Source organism: Rhinoraja longicauda, chromosome 8 (assembly GCF_053455715.1).
Source record: "Rhinoraja longicauda isolate Sanriku21f chromosome 8, sRhiLon1.1, whole genome shotgun sequence".
NCBI lineage: Eukaryota > Metazoa > Chordata > Chondrichthyes > Rajiformes > Arhynchobatidae > Rhinoraja > Rhinoraja longicauda.
In genome coordinates, this window is record NC_135960.1 from 5,682,179 (window position 1) to 5,697,765 (window position 15,587).

At 47.6% G+C, this 15,587-nt stretch overlaps 1 protein-coding gene across 3 annotated transcripts in view; it reads left to right on the forward strand.

Moving 5' to 3' along the window:
* Nucleotides 1–286: 286 nt before the first annotated feature.
* slc49a4 (solute carrier family 49 member 4) overlaps nucleotides 287–15,587 on the forward strand; it is an 89,342-nt gene continuing 74,041 nt past the window's right edge. For 2 of the 3 annotated variants that reach the window (XM_078403296.1, XM_078403297.1), the window contains exon 1: nucleotides 287–672. In XM_078403296.1, the coding sequence (XP_078259422.1) occupies nucleotides 393–672 (280 nt within the window). In that variant the 5' untranslated portion in view covers nucleotides 287–392. The remainder of the gene's footprint in view (nucleotides 673–15,587) is intronic. The other variant, XM_078403294.1, reaches the window with a different exon arrangement.

Sequence of the window (15,587 nt, forward strand, 5' to 3'; positions counted from 1 at the left end):
AGGACCAACAGCACATTAGGCAGGTGGTCATAATGTTTTGGCTCATCAGGTCATAATGTTTTGGCTCATGGGTGTATATACTGTATAGTCCTTCCTACACTTATTGTTTGACTCTACACTTTTGTTGAGTGTGAATCAATGTACCAGCCCAGATTTGAACCTGCGATCACACCGTCATCGGGTCATCAAAAAGCAAAGGTCTTTAGCGGCCTGCGCCACAGCGGTGTGATGACGTCATAGCACGGCCAGGTCAGCTCTTTAAGGTTGGCGGCGGGAGCGTGAGGGTGAGCGCATGCTCAGTGGTGGCTGGTGCCGTGGAGCGAGCAGGCCGCGGGTAACCCGGGGCAACGGGGCGGCCTGTCCGCCGGGTCAGTCAGTCAGTGCCGTCCGCGATGTGGGCGGCCGAGGAGAGGAGGCCGCTGCTCGGCCCGCCGCCGCCGCCGCACCACTCCGGCCAGGGCAGCCGCGTGTTCAAGCGCCGCTGGCTGGTGCTCGGGGTCTTCTCGCTGCTCAGCTTGGTGCAGGGAATGGTGTGGAACTCGTGGGGGCCGATCCAGAACTCGGCCCGCCGAGCCCTGGGCTTCACCACCCGCGACATCGGCCTGCTGGTGCTGTGGGGGCCCATCGGCTTCGCACCCTGCTTCCTCTTCACCTGGCTCATGGACACCAGAGGTAGGGGGAGGGGGGGCAATGTGGGGGGGGAGAGGGGGCAATGTGTGGGGGAGAGGGGGCAATGTGGGGGGGGAGAGGGGGCAATGTGTGGGGGGAGAGGGGGCAATGTGAGGGGAGAGAGGGGGCAATGTGGGGGGGAGAGGGGGCAATGTGGGGGGGAGAGGGGGCAATGTGGGGGGGGAGAGGGGGCAATGTGGGGGGGAGAGGGGACAAATGTGTGGGGGGAGAGGGGGCAATGTGGGGGGGGAGAGGGGGCAATGTGGGGGGGAGAGGGGGCAATGTGGGGGGGAGAGGGGCAATGTGGGGGGGAGAGGGGGCAATGTGGGGGGGGAGAGGGGGCAATGTGGGGGGGAGAGGGGGCAATGTGGGGGAGGAGAGGGGGCAATGTGGGGGGGGGGGAGAGGGGGCAATGTGGGGGGGGAGAGGGGGCAATGTGGGGGGGGAGAGGGGGCAATGTGGGGGGGGAGAGGGGGCAATGTGGGGGGTGTGAGGGGGCAATGTGGGGGGGGGGAGAGGGGGCAATGTGGGGGGGGAGAGGGGGCAATGTGGGGGGGGAGAGGGGGCAATGTGGGGGGGAGAGGGGGCAATGTGGGGGGGGAGAGGGGGCAATGTGGGGGGAGATAATGGGAGGGGGTAATGAGGTGGGAGGGTAATGTGTATGTGGGGGGGGGGTAATGGGAGGGGACAATGGGGATAATGAGGTTGTGGGTGAGGGGAGAGGGACAATGGGGGTAATGGAGTGGAAGTGTAATGTGTGTGGGAGAGGGGGTAATGAGGTTGGGGGGTAATGGAAGGAGAGGGGGTAATAGAGTGGGAGGGTAATGTGTGTGGGGGGGTAATGGGGCAATGGGAGGGGAGATGGACAATAGGGGTAATGGAGTGGAGGGGTGATGTGTGTGGGAGAGGGGGGTAATGAGTTTGGGGGTAATGGGAGGGGAGGGCACTGGAGGGGAGAGGGAATGGTGTAATGGAGTGGGAGGTTAAGGGGGTGGGGGTAATGGGGAGGGAGGTGGTAGATAAGCCAGAATGAGGGGTAATGAGGTTGGGGGGTGATGGGAGGGGCAATGGGGGTAATGGAGTGGGAGGGTAATGGGTTGGGAGGGAGGTGATAATGTTGGGGGCAATAGGGGGGTAGGGGGGAGGGATTAGGGGTAATGGAGTGCGAGGGTAATGGGGTGGGAGTAATATGGAGGGAAGGTGGTAGATGAGCCAGAGAGAGGGGTAACAGGTTGGGGGAGGGTTGAGGGGAGGGAGGTGGTAATGGGTCAGTGAGAGGGGTAATGATTAACAATGAGGGTGATCAGCCATGATCATATTGAATCTGAAGTAGGGTCTCGACCAAAATTGTCACCCATTCCTTCTCTCCAGAGATGGTGCCTGTCCTGCTGAGTAACTCCAGCTTTCTGTGTCTATCGTGATCATATTGAATGGCGGTGCTGGTTCGAAGGGCCGATTGTCCTGCTCCAGCACCTATTTTCTGTGTTTTTACGTAATGGGGTAGAGGGGGAGTAATGGGTAGGTATTGGGTGTGGGGGGGGGGGTTAATGAGGAAGATGGGGTAATGGAGTGGGAGAGGGATGGGGATAAGAGGAGCATGGGAAAAGAGGTAGCTAGATGGAAAATGGACAGGCATGGAAAAGGGGAGATGGGCAAGGAAAAAAGAGGGATTATGGGTACAGACGGTGAAGAGGGGGTGTAGAAAGGGGGGGCGAGTGAAGGATGGATGGGGAAAAGAGGAAGGTGGCTTAAAGGAGTTGAGATGGAGGAAGGAATGAGATGGGGAAATGAAGAGACAGGAAGGACTTTCTGTAGCGGGAAATGAGATGGAAAGGGGCTTGATGTGGCAAGGCACTCAAGGCACTCTGTTGATGGAGGGAAATGGTGTTGAAAGTGGATGGTTTGGAACATTTTTTGCTTGTGTTCTGGGGTCTTGAATCTACAGTCACGTGATCATTTTTTCAAATTTTCTGGAGCTTGTTGTGTTTCGTGTGCTGAAAGTCAAGCAATAACAGCTAAATTAATTCCCACCCTCCAAAGTAAGCCAATGGGGCTAATTGTTTTAATCTTAAAATAAATCTTTCTTTTGACATTCTTGGAGTAACTTTCTCAAATATTGCATGGTCATTAAAATTGTTGCAGCCAAGAAAATAGGTCCGAGGGTTTGTTGTTAGGCTGGTCAGTCTGTGTAAGGAAAGTGAACAAGGTAGGCATGCATGCCTGTGTCCCACGCCCATCTGTAGAGCTGAGTTACAGATCTCAGATGGCATATGCACACTTGGACCCTGAGTTCCAGTTCTGCTTCCAAGATGACACCCAACCCAGGCAACCATTTGCATGCTAGCCACAGAAGCAGATCTACAATCGCATATCACAATCGCATATCACAATCGCTCCGCACTCTTAAAACTCTATTCCTGCAGCAACATTTCTTACTTTGACGATGATATACCGTAAATGGCTCGATTGTAATCATGTATTGTCTTTGGTGAAGCATTTCACTGAATAGAATATACATGTCCTTCACCACGCTGCCAAAAATTGTCCCTGGCATTCACATTCCCTAAATCAACTTTGGAAGATGTGGATTACTTTCTCTATCTCAACAGCCAACATCAACAGAGACAACTGAGACTCGCACCGGAGGGGGAGGGGGAGAGGGAGGGGGGGAAGGGGGCGACGGGACTATATCGCACTTTATTGTTTCTTTGATTTCTATATTGAACTTCCCTTTGCTTATTGTCTACTGTGTGCTATGTTTATATATCTGCTGTACTGCTGGAAGTAAGAATTTCATTGTTTCGTTTTGTTTCATTGTTTCCGTTTCCATATGACAATAAAAAATTGTTGATGGCTAATCGCAGTGATATAACGGATAGGACAGGTTCGGAGGGATATGGGCCAAGCGCAATCGGGTGGGACTCGTGTTGATGGGACACGTTTGTTGGTGTGGAGAGGTTGGGCCGAGGGGCCTGTTTCCATGCTATGTGACTCTTAAAGGGGTCTGTTCCAGTTGTGCGATTTTTAAGACGACTGCTGGCGACTGTCAATGTCGTAGCAGATCGTCAAAATTTCCTTTTACCCAACGACAATGACCACGACAATACCGAGTCAGGTCGATGCAAGTTACTTTTTTTTGTGAAACGAGCACCTGGCTAAGAGATTACACCGTCTTCCGAAACATCACAGACTTCCCACGCTTACCTGACCGCCAAACTGTCGCCTCCAATCTACCTGTCAAATGTCCTAGACAATAGGTACAGGAGGAGGCCATTTGGCCCTTTGAGCCAGCACCACCATTCAATGTGATCATGGCTGATCATTCTCAATCAGTACCCCGTTCCTGCCTTCTCCCCATACCCCCTGACTCCGCTATCCTTAAGAGCTCTATCTAGCTCTCTCTTGAATGCATTCAGAGAATTGGCCTCCACTGCCCTCTGAGGCAGAGAATTCCACAGATTCACAACTCTCTGACTGAATTTTTTTTCCTCATCTCCATTCTAAATGGCCTACTCCTTATTCTTAAACTGTGGTCCCTTGTTCTGGACTCCCCCAACATTGGGAACATGTTTCCTGCCTCTAACGTGTCCAACCCCTTAACAATCTTATACGTTTCGATAAGATCTCCTCTCATCCTTTTAAATTCCAGTGTTTGCAAGCCTAGTCGCTCCAGTCTTTCAACATATGACAGTCCTGCCATTCCGGGAATTAACCTAGTAAACCTACGCTGCACGCCCTCAAAAGCAAGAATATCCTTCCTCTAACTTGGAGACCAAAACTGCACACAGTACTCCTGACGGTAAATAAATTGGTTAAACAAAACTATCTTCTGTCATCTTCAAATGCCTTTTCTTAATTGAATATTACGTGCTTCTAAATGCATCTGCCACAAGGGTTTTTCAGGAAACCTCCAGCAGAACCAATGCGTTCCCGTGGGAGACTTGGAATACTGGTTTTAACGGGACGTCCCGGACTTTTTCGAAAGACAGCGAGAACCCGACTGCCAATACTGTTGTCCCCACTGTCTTTGTACCAGCCTCCCCGGTATCAACATCTTTTACTTATCCAGTCCCGCTGAAAATCCCACGGCCACTCTTCCTCCCACTGTTGGGAGATCCGATTCTTTGTAACCTGCTGCAGTCAGCTCGAAGAAAATACACACTAAAAAGCTGGAGTAACTCAGCGGGACAGGCAGCATCTCTGGAGAGAAGGAATGGGTGACGTTTGGGGTCGAGACCCTTTCTTCAGACTGAGAGTCGGGAAACGAGTGATCCCTGGACGTTGGTAATGGTCTGGCCGGACCTTGCTGTCCTTATGGTCAGGTGTCCATACCCCCTTTAATAGCATTGCAGTAACTCTGTTTGTCTTTGTGTCAGTAGTGTCTGTCTTTGTGTGAGCGTTTGCCTTTAAACGTAGTGAAATGCTTGTGTATGTGTTTGCTTCATTGATCAAAATAAATAAACGAATGAAAAGAGTTCTCGTAGTGCAGTGCCTGTGTCAGCGTTTTATTTAATTGGTCAAAATGAATGAGACTAGAATCTATGAGTGAGATGCCATGATAATGTACTTAGAAACACAATAAATTCAGTCTAATTTTTTTTTTAATCACCAAAATCAACTTTATTACAACAAACTATATTCCTCTGAAAGATGGATAACTACATGCCAAAATCTTTTTTTTTTAAACGGACACTTCAAACAATTACAAAATATGCTTAAAAATTTCACTGGCCAGACCTTGCTCTCTGTTTGTTCAAGTGTCCACCCACCTTTGACAGCATCGTGGTCTAGATTTAGAGGTACAGCGCGGAAACAGGCCCTTTGGCCCACCGAGTCCCCGCCGCCCAGCGATCCCCGCACATTAACACTATCCTACACACACTAGGGACAATTTTTACATTTACCCAGTCTATTAACCTACATACCTGTACGTCTTTGGAGTGTGGGAGGAAACCGAAGATCTCGGAGAAAACCCACACAGGTCACGGGGAGAACGTGCAAACTCCGTACAGACGGCGCCCGTAGACAGGATCGAACCTGAGTCTCCGGCGCTGCATTTGCTGTAAGGCAGCAACTCTACCGCTGCGCCACCGTCTCCGCCCCCACTCCATATCTGGCTGTTGCAGTTGCACTTCTGTCAGCTGTCAAAACGGATTTTGACAGTTCCTGTCGGACCTTGTCTTCTGATCCTGGTACCTGTCTCCAGTTGACGTTGGTAGTCGACAATGAAATTCACCCGTCCTCAGTACCGGCGACAACCTAGCAAACCTGGGGACAGCACGCGACAGCGCCCGCAATAAGCTGCGATATCTGGCGACAAGCCAGCTGTTGCCGAGAAATTTCTAGCAGGAAATTTTTCCCGCGACGCGCCGAGATCCGCTATGATTCATTGAAGACTCCTCACGATCATGCCCGCGACACCCCGGCAAACGTTCGGCGACAGCCTAGTCGCCGGCAGTCGCCTTAAAATCGCCTAAGTGGGACAGGCCCTTAATTCATCAGCAAGTCCACTGCACCAGCGCAGAGTTTGCACAAGAAAACTACTTTTGAAGACCAAGACTTCAAAATCCTGCATTAAGCTCACACAATGGTTAAGCGGCAGTGATGCTTCTGTAACGTGGAAACGTCAGAGCACTGGAGCTCTGCAAATAAAGCTGCCTGTGCAAAATTGCATTTACATTGGTTTACCAGATCTATCAACATCAGTGTCCATTATCAGGCCACCATCTCCAGCAATGGGACTCTGATCAAGCTTAATCTGATCTAATCTGTGCTCTGGGGTATTTCCATGCCAGATGCTCGAATTCTGAAACCGGCCTACTACTCTGAAATCAGTCACAGTAAGAGATTACCGGAAGGACAGAATAAACATTTCAAGGATGTTCTCCATTCGCCATCAAAAGATTGTAGCATCCTCACATTGGCATGTCTGACCTGTGACAGCTCGGATCTGAGAAGGAACATCCAGAAAGGTTCTGAGCATCTCCAATCTCTGATGTTAACATGTGGAGTTGAAGAAATGAACTGCGTTTCAAACACCGTACTTAGTGCCCCAGTTGTGTCAAAGTCTTTGGAGCCGAATTAGGCCATTCGGCCCATCAAGTCTACCCCACCATTCGATCACAGCTGATCTATCTCTACCTCCTAACCCCATCCTCCTGCCTTCTGCCTATAGCCCCTGTCACCCGTACTAATCAAGAATCTATCTACCTCTGCCGTAAAAATATCCATAGACGGCCTCCACAGCCTTCTGTGGCAATGAATTCCACAGATTCACCACCCTCGGAATTTTTTTTTAAATCCTCCTCGTCTCCTTCTTACAGGAACGTCCTTTAATTCTGAGGCTATGACCTCTGGTCCTAGACTCTCCCACTAGAAACATCCTCTCCACATCCACAACTATTATCTGTGCTTAGCAGCCCTATGATCCTGGTTTCCTAAATATTAACTTCCATACTTTTTCTGCATAAATCAGCAAACTCTTTGTCTCATGTTTTCTCTTTTGGAACCACTTATTGTCTGCATCAATCTCATGACCGTCCTTACTAATATCATCCTTGCTAACATCATCAGCAAATCATGCTGTTATTGCTCTCTACTATTCCATTACTGATAAATGCTTGTCCTTGTATCCAGAGATCGACGAGGCAAGGATGTTGTATGCATGGATTTTAGTAAGGGTTTTGATATGATCCCTGGTATCACAAAATGCTGGAGTAACTCAGCGAGTCAGGCAGCATCTAGGAAAGATGGAATGGGTGACGTTTTGGGTCTCGACCTTTCTTCAGACTGATGTCAGTGGGGCGGGACAAAGAGAGGATATAGGTGGAGACAGGAAGACAGAGGGAGGAGGGGAGAGGGGGGGGGGGGAAGAGAGAGACAGAGGAACTATCTAAAGTTGGAGAAGTCAATGTTCATACCGTTGGGCTGCAAGCTGCCCAAGTGGAATATGAGGTGCTGTTCCTCCAATTTCCGGTGTACACTACTTGATATGATCCCTAATGCGAGGCTGATCCAGAAGATTAAGGTACACAGGATTCACAGTGAGTTGGTCATATGGATTCAGAACTGGCTTATTCATGGAAGACGGAGGGGTGCGGTGGAAGGAAGATATTCTGGCTGGAGGGCTGTGATTAGTGGCCGCATGGATCTATATATCTCTTCTTGAGTCACGTTCTGCTCAAGATTCCACATTTGCAGTTTCTTCTGCCTCGATGTTGCATCAAAGTTTGCTGATGGCACACAGAACTGTGGCATTGTGAGAGGAGAATGCAGTGTAGTGAGCAGTCAAGGGTCAGGACGGGCCCAGTGAATGGTCAACAATATAATATGCCAAAATGAGTTCAATTCAGTTTAGTTTATTGTCACGTGTACCTTGCTACAATGAAAAGCTTTCGTTGCGTGCTATTCAGTCAGTGCAAAGACAATGTATCAAAGCAATTGAGCTATTTACAGGATACAGATTGATAAGGGAGTAGCATTTAGTGAAGAAATGTTGCTGTAGGAGTAGAGATTGTGGAGCAATTGTAATGTGTGATTGTAGATTTGCTCTGTGGCCAGCACACAAATAATAGCCTGGGTTGGGCGCCATCTTGGAAGCATTAAGTTTATCTACATTGGGGGGAAATGTAGATAAAGACGTACAGGTATGTAGGTTAATTGGCTGGGTAAAATGTGAAAAATTGTCCCTAGTGGGTGTAGGATAGTGTTAATGTACGGGGATTGCTGGGCGGCACGGACTTGGAGGGCCGAAAAGGCCTGTTTCCGGCTGTATATATATGATATATGATATGATATGATATGATAAAATAGAAAAGCAGATTTTATGCAGCATTCAAAGGAGTATGGGTGCCCTTGTACACAAATCACTGACAGTTAACATGCAACTAATTAGAAAGTTAAATGTACAATGGCCTTTAATAGAAATACAGGTGGTACAATTACTTTTATTGGAAAGGCAAGTGGTACAATGCCTTTAATGTCAAGAGGATTTGAGTATGAGCGGACATTTTCCTATGGTTGTAACGGTGCCCCACTAGACTATAATTGCAAAGTGCTGGAGTAACTCAGCAGGTCGGGCAGCATCTTGGGCGAGAAGGAATGGGTGACGTTTCAGGTCGAGACCCTTCTTCAGACTGATGTCAGGGGGGGCGGGACAAAGGAAGGATGTAGGTGGAGACAGGAAGATAGAGGGATCTGGGAAGGAGGAGGGGAAGAGAGGGACAGAGGAACTATCTAAAGTTGGAGAAGTCGATGTTCATACCAAGGCGCTGCAAACTGCCCAGGCGAAATATGAGGTGCTGTTCCTCCAATTTCCGGTGGGCCTCACTATGGCACTGGAGGAGGCCCATGACAAAAAGATCAGACTGGGAATGGGAGGGGGAGTTGAAGTGCTCGGCCACCGGGAGATCAGTTTGGTTAATGCGGACCGAGCGCAGGTGTTCAGCGAAGCGATCGCTGAGCCTGCGCTTGGTTTCGCCGATGTAAATAAGTTGGCATCTAGAGCAGCGGATGCAATAGATGAGGTTGGAGGAGGTGCAGGTGAACCTTTGTCTCACCTGGAAAGACTAAGTTACTCCAGCACTTTGTGAATAAATACCTTCGATTTGTACCAGCATCTGCAGTTATTTTCTTAGGCTATAATTGCAATACTGTTTTGACTTGTGCTGTTGGATAACTACTGTATCCTAGTGCAATAGGATAGACTACTGTAGAGGAGCTTATCCTTCAGAGCTGGAATAGAGGACTGGCTGTCCTTTCCAAGGAAGAACTTATTTGCTATAAAGTGCATGCTTCAAATGTTCACTACGTTGATGAAGGGAGGTATTGTTTACTTTAGACTTATAGATAATAGGTGCAGGAGTAGGCCATTCGGCCCTTCGAGCCAGCACCACCATTCAATGTGATCATGGCTGATCATTCTCAATCAGTATCCCGTTCTTGCCTTCTCCCCATACCCCCTGACTCCGCTATCCTTAAGAGCTCTATCTAGCTCTCTTAAAACACACTAATCGGCCTGTTGGCCCACCGAGTCTGCGCTGACCAGTGATCACCCCGTACACTAGCACTATACTACACACTAGCGACAATTTGCAATTTACAGAGGCCAATTAACCTACAACCTGTACTACTTTGGAGTGTGGGAGGAAGTCGGAGCACCCGGAGAAAACTCACGCGGTCACAGGGAGAATGTACAAACGTACAGAAGGCACCCGTAGTCAGGATCGAACCCGGGTCTCTGGTGCTGTAAGGCAGCAACTCTACCGTTGCGCCACCATGCCGCCCTCTATTCTATGAGATTAAGCTCTAAACCCACCGGAGTTCAGATGAATGAAAGGTGATGTCATGGAAGTATGGGGGGGGGGGGGGGGGGGGGAAAGACTGCTGAGTAGACAATGCAAGCGAAGAGGTGATGTTCCCCCTGCCTTTGGGGTGGAGCCAGGGACCCAGAGGGTGAAGGCGAATCTCTTGTTCTCTATTCAACAGGGGCAGTAGTTAGGTATACTCAAGACAGAGATCAACAGGTTTTTGAACGTTTAACGGAATCAAAGCTTTTGAAAATTAATTAACTTTCTGGATTTGGCCTCGTCAGCACAGCAAGTATTTATTGTCATCCCTAAATGCCCTTGGTCGATACAGGTGGGTTAAACCACTGCAGTCCTCCTGGGTACAGTACTCCCAAAGTACTTTTGCTACCTGGATAGGAAAGTGGTGCTGAGGTAAAAGATCATCTGTGATTCAACTTGAAGTCAAGTCAAGTTTATTTGTCACATACACATACACGATGTGCAGTGAAATGAAAGTGGCAACGCCTGTGGATTGTGCAAAAAAATAATTACAGTTACAGAATATAAATTAAAGTTAATGCCGAGAAGACAGGTACAAGGTGCTGAAAAGCTGCTGCTGGCTTCTGTGTTTTTTACATTTTCTTTTGTATGCTTATAAATTCTGAGGTGCAGTTGGTTACAATGACATTTTATGGTCAAGTTCATAGCTTTAATTAGGGGGAGAGCAAGTATCCTCGAACAAATGATGCAGTACTTTACGACTTTTAGCCATCTTGATTTCTTGGCTGTATCTTCTGGGTCATTTGTGTCATGGTTTGCTGTGTACACATTCATTTAGTGGTCTCATTACAGAGATCTCATTAAAGCTATAGAGCGTGTAGATTCTTGGGTTGATCAAGCATAATTATCAGGATAGGCAATGTAATGGGGCTATTTTCATAAGGTTTAAACTGCGAGGAGTTTTAATACAATTCTCCAGGGTTTTGATGCTAATAGGAAACTCGGACTGGTGATAGCAGTTTCCTTTAGCTAAAGAGTGGCTAACCTTTAATTTACTTCGCAAAGATAACCATTTCCCGATCTTCAAGTTGATGTTGTGCATTTTGGCTTTCACTATTAGACTGTTATGATCTATGAATTATTAATTGTGTGGTCTGTATCAGCAATACCAGCCATGTACCAGAAAAGATGTTTCCTTCTCATTCATAGACTTGCTTTTTATTTATCCACGGGCCACTTCTAATTATGCAACCATATAGCTGCCTACATTTGGGCGGCAAATTGGCGCAACGGCAGAGTTGCTGCCTTGCGGAGCCAGAGACCTGGGTTTGATCCCGACTGCGGGTGCTGTCTGTACGTTCTCCCCGTGACTGCGTGGGGTTTCCCTGGGAGCTCCGGTTTCCTCCCACACTTCCTACACTTTGTAGGTGAATTGGCTTTGTTAAAGATTGTAAATTGTCCCTAGTGCGTAGGATAGTGCTAGTGAATGGTAATCGCTGGTCGCCGCGGACTCGGTGGGCCGAGGGGCCTGTTTCTGCTTTCTATCTTTAAACCAAACAAAACCACCTCCTTCAGTTTTATAACATTTAACGATGAACGAAAAGAATGTGGAAGAATAAATGAAAACTGACATGTTGTAATAGTCACTGAGTGTTGTTCCAATTCCTCACGCCTTCGTTATATTGTGTAATAAAATATTCATGTAACTCCTGGTGTTTTGCAATGTTTTCCTTCCTCCAACTACGTGTTTCTCTTATCGATGTTGTCTGAACTTTAAATGTGGTACTTTAGTGATTATTAATATCCTTTTGGAATGTAAATTTATGAGCATGATAAAAATAAGGTTACAGTTGCAGTACAGGGGTTATGGGGGGAAGGCCAGAGAACGGGATTGGGAGGGAAAAATAGATCATCCACGATTGAATGGCGGAGTAGACTTGATGGGCCGAATGGCCTAATTCTTCTCCTATCACTTATGAACACTGAAAGATCTATTAAGGGGTAAGTAGTTAAAATTTTTGAAAGGTGCGTGACTAAGTGATGATTATTCACAAAGTGCTGGAGTAACTCAGCAGGTCAGGCAGCATCTCAGGAGAGAAGGAATGGGTGACGTTTCGGGTCGAGACCCTTCTTTAGACTGAGATGCTGCCTGACCTGCTGAGTTACTCCAGCATTTTGTGAATAAATACCTTCGATTTGTACCAGCATCTGCAGTTATTTTCTCGTGACTAAGTGATGAAGTACTTGCATTTAATGTGAGTTTTCTTGTTTGGGTTTTAATTTGTGGAAAATTGAGTATTCTGTTATTTTATAAGGGGAAAACACCAGCATATGACTTGATTTTAATAGCTTAGGTTAGTTTATTGTCATGTGGACTGAGGTAAAGTGAAAAGCTTTGTTGCATGCTATCCAGTCAGCGAGAAGACTATGCATGATTACAATCGAGTATACAGATACAAAATAAAGGGAATAATGTTTAGTGCAAGGTAAAGTCCGATTAAAGATAGTCTGAGGGTCTCTAATGCAGTCGATGGTAGCTCACTACCGCTCTCTAGTTGTTGATAGGATGGAATGGAATACTTTATGGAATGGAATACTTTTTTGTCACATGTGACTAGGCACATTGCTTGCATACCCAATATATGGTTCATTTGCCTGGTAACAGCTGGGAAGAAACTGTCCCTAAATCTGGAGGTGTGCTTTTTCACTTCTGTACCACTTGTTCGATGGAAGAGGGGGTGAGACTTATCCTTGATTATGCTGTTGACCTTGCTGAGGCAGCGCGAAGTGTAGATGGAGTCAATGGAAGGGCGGTTGGTTTATGTAGGGAAAAAAATTGCAGATGCTGGTTTAAATCGAAGGTAGACACGAAGTGCTGGAGTAGCTCAGCAGGTCAGGCAGCATCTCTGGAGAGAAGGAATGGGTGACGTTTCGGGTCGAGACCCTTCTTCAGACTGATGTCATGGGAGGGGGCGGGACAAAGATAAGATGTAGTCAGAGACAGGAAGACTAGTGGGAGAACTGGGAAAGGGAGGGGAAGCAGGGACTGTCTGAAGTTAGAGAAGTCAATGTTCATACCGCTGGGTGTAAACTGCCCAAGTGAAATACGAGGTGCTGTTCCTCCAATTTGCTCTGGGCCTCACTCTGACACTGGAGGAGGCCCAGGACGGAAAGGTCAGATTGGGAGGAGGAGTTGAAGTGTTGAGCCACTGGGAGATCAGGTTGGTTGAGACGGACTGAGCGGAGGTGTTTTTTTCCTACGCGTTTGGTTTGTGTGATGGTCTGGGCTGCATATCACTCATTAGTCAGAATTGGCATTTGTTCCAGAAATTATTCTATAGCGGCGAGTTTCCTTATTTGCAATAAGTCTGCCATGTACTGGAAACGATGCTTCCTTCTCAATCACTTCCTTATAAATCCTTCCTTATAAATAGTAAGGAAGAAAAAAACTCTTTTCGTGCTGTAAGATGCAGTCAATCCAAGTTGCCTCTGGGAAAGAAAGACGTGTCTAATGTAACATGATCGTTTGGTATCCCAAACTGCTTGAAAGGCAGTGATGAACTTTTCAACTTCTTTAGTCCTAGGGTGGTGAATCTGTGCAATTCATTGCCAGAGATAGCTGTGGAAGACACTCAAAGGAGATTTTTTATAAGGTGGAGATTGACAGATTCTTGATTAGCAAAGGTGTCAGGGATATGGGGCAAAAGCAGGAAAATAGGGTTGAGAGGGGAAAGATAGATCAGCCATGATTGAATGGGAGAGTAGACTTTATCGGCCGAATGGCCTAATTCTGTTCCTAGAACTTGTGAACTATCTATTTCCCAGTGTTTAGTTTAGTTTAGAGATACAGCGCGGAAACAGGCCCTTTGGCCCACAGAGTCCGCACCGACCAGCGATCCCCGCACGTTAATACTATCCTACACACTCTCGGGACAATTTGCACTTATACCAAGTCAATTAACCTACAAACCTGTACATCTTTGGAGTGTGGGAGGAAACTGAAGATCTCGGAGAAAACCCGCGCAGTCACGGGGAGAACGTACGAACTTTGTACAGACAGTACCCATAGTCGGGATCGAAACCGTGTCTCCAGCACTGTAAGGCAGCAACTTTACCGCTGCACTACCGTGCCGCCCCAGTGCCTCAGAACTTCTGCTAAAAAGCTGGAAGATCCAAGCACAAGCTCTAGTGTTGCCTTTGCTCCACTTAATTGACAGCTCCTGGACACGTGACCTGCACCAGTGGGCTTCTTGTGGAGTCTAACGAGAGAATGTAGACGCTCCCAATTTCCCAGCATTCAGGAGGGAGGATTAATCTGCCCTCTGAATGCACACTGGCAGACCAGGTGCAGAGTCCCGTTTAAATCAATGGGAAGCTGCAGCTTCCAGAGGAATGGTAGAGAGAGACCCTTTTTTAAATTAAATTCAGTCGCTTTAAAACATTTTCTGAGAATTTTAGTTTTACAAAACAATTTTTTTTTTCCTAATATTCCCCAGATGTTTTTGAACTCGCGAATGCGAAAGACATTCACAATCAATAAATTTTAAACAGCAGTTTTAAAAGCTGGTGTGCTCGAGGGCTGGGCCTCGACATCTGTCAAAGCCTTTCGAAAAGTACAGACGGCCATGTACACAGACGGGTCTCGTATTATCCTTCTCAGAGCCCTGTGCTTTCAGGCCTGGGATCACGTGCGCAACCAGCATCTTAACATAGAAAATAGGTGCAGGAGGAGGCCATTTGGCCCTTTGAGCCAGCCCAGCCATTCAGTGTGATCATGGCTGATTATCTACAATCAGTAACCTGTGCCTGCCTTCCCCCCATATCTATGGGGAGAAGATTGGTCTATGGGTGGCTCTCTGACCATGTTCACTTAATTTAGTCTAGTTTAATTTGGAGATACGCGTCTGTGCCGACCAGTGATCCCCGCACACTAACACTATCCTACATGCACTAGAAACTTTGAAAATAGGTGCAGGAGAAGACCATTTGTTGAGTATAGGAGCAAAGAGGTCCTTCTGCAGTTGTATAGGGCCCTAGTGAGACCGCACCTGGAGTACTGTGTGCAGTTTTGGTCTCCAAATTTGAGGAAGGATATTCTTGCTATTGAGGGCGTGCAGCGTAGGTTTACTATGTATGGCGGGACTGTCGTATGTTGAAAGACTGGAGCGGCTAGGCTTGTGTACACTCGAATTTAGAAGGATGAGAGGGGATCTTACCCCGGGGCACATCACAGAGGCCAATTAACCGACAAGCTCGCACGTCTTTGGGATTAGTTTAGCTTAGAAATACAGCCTGGAAGCGGGTCTTTCAGCCCACTGAGTCTGCACTGACCAGCGATCACCCGTACACCAGTTCTACCCGTACACACAAGGGGCAATTTGCAGAAGCCAATTAATCTGCAAACCCTGCACATCTTTGGAATGTGGCAGGAAGTCGGAGCACCCGGAGAAAACCCACGCAGTCACAGTGAGAACGTACAAACTCCATACAGACAGCACCCGTACTCTCTGGAGTACTGTGTGCACCGCACCTGGAGTACTGTGTGCAGTTTTGGTCTCCAAATGTGAGGAAGGATATTCTTGCTATTGAGAGCGTGCAGTGTAGGGTTACTAGGTTAATTCCCGGAATGGC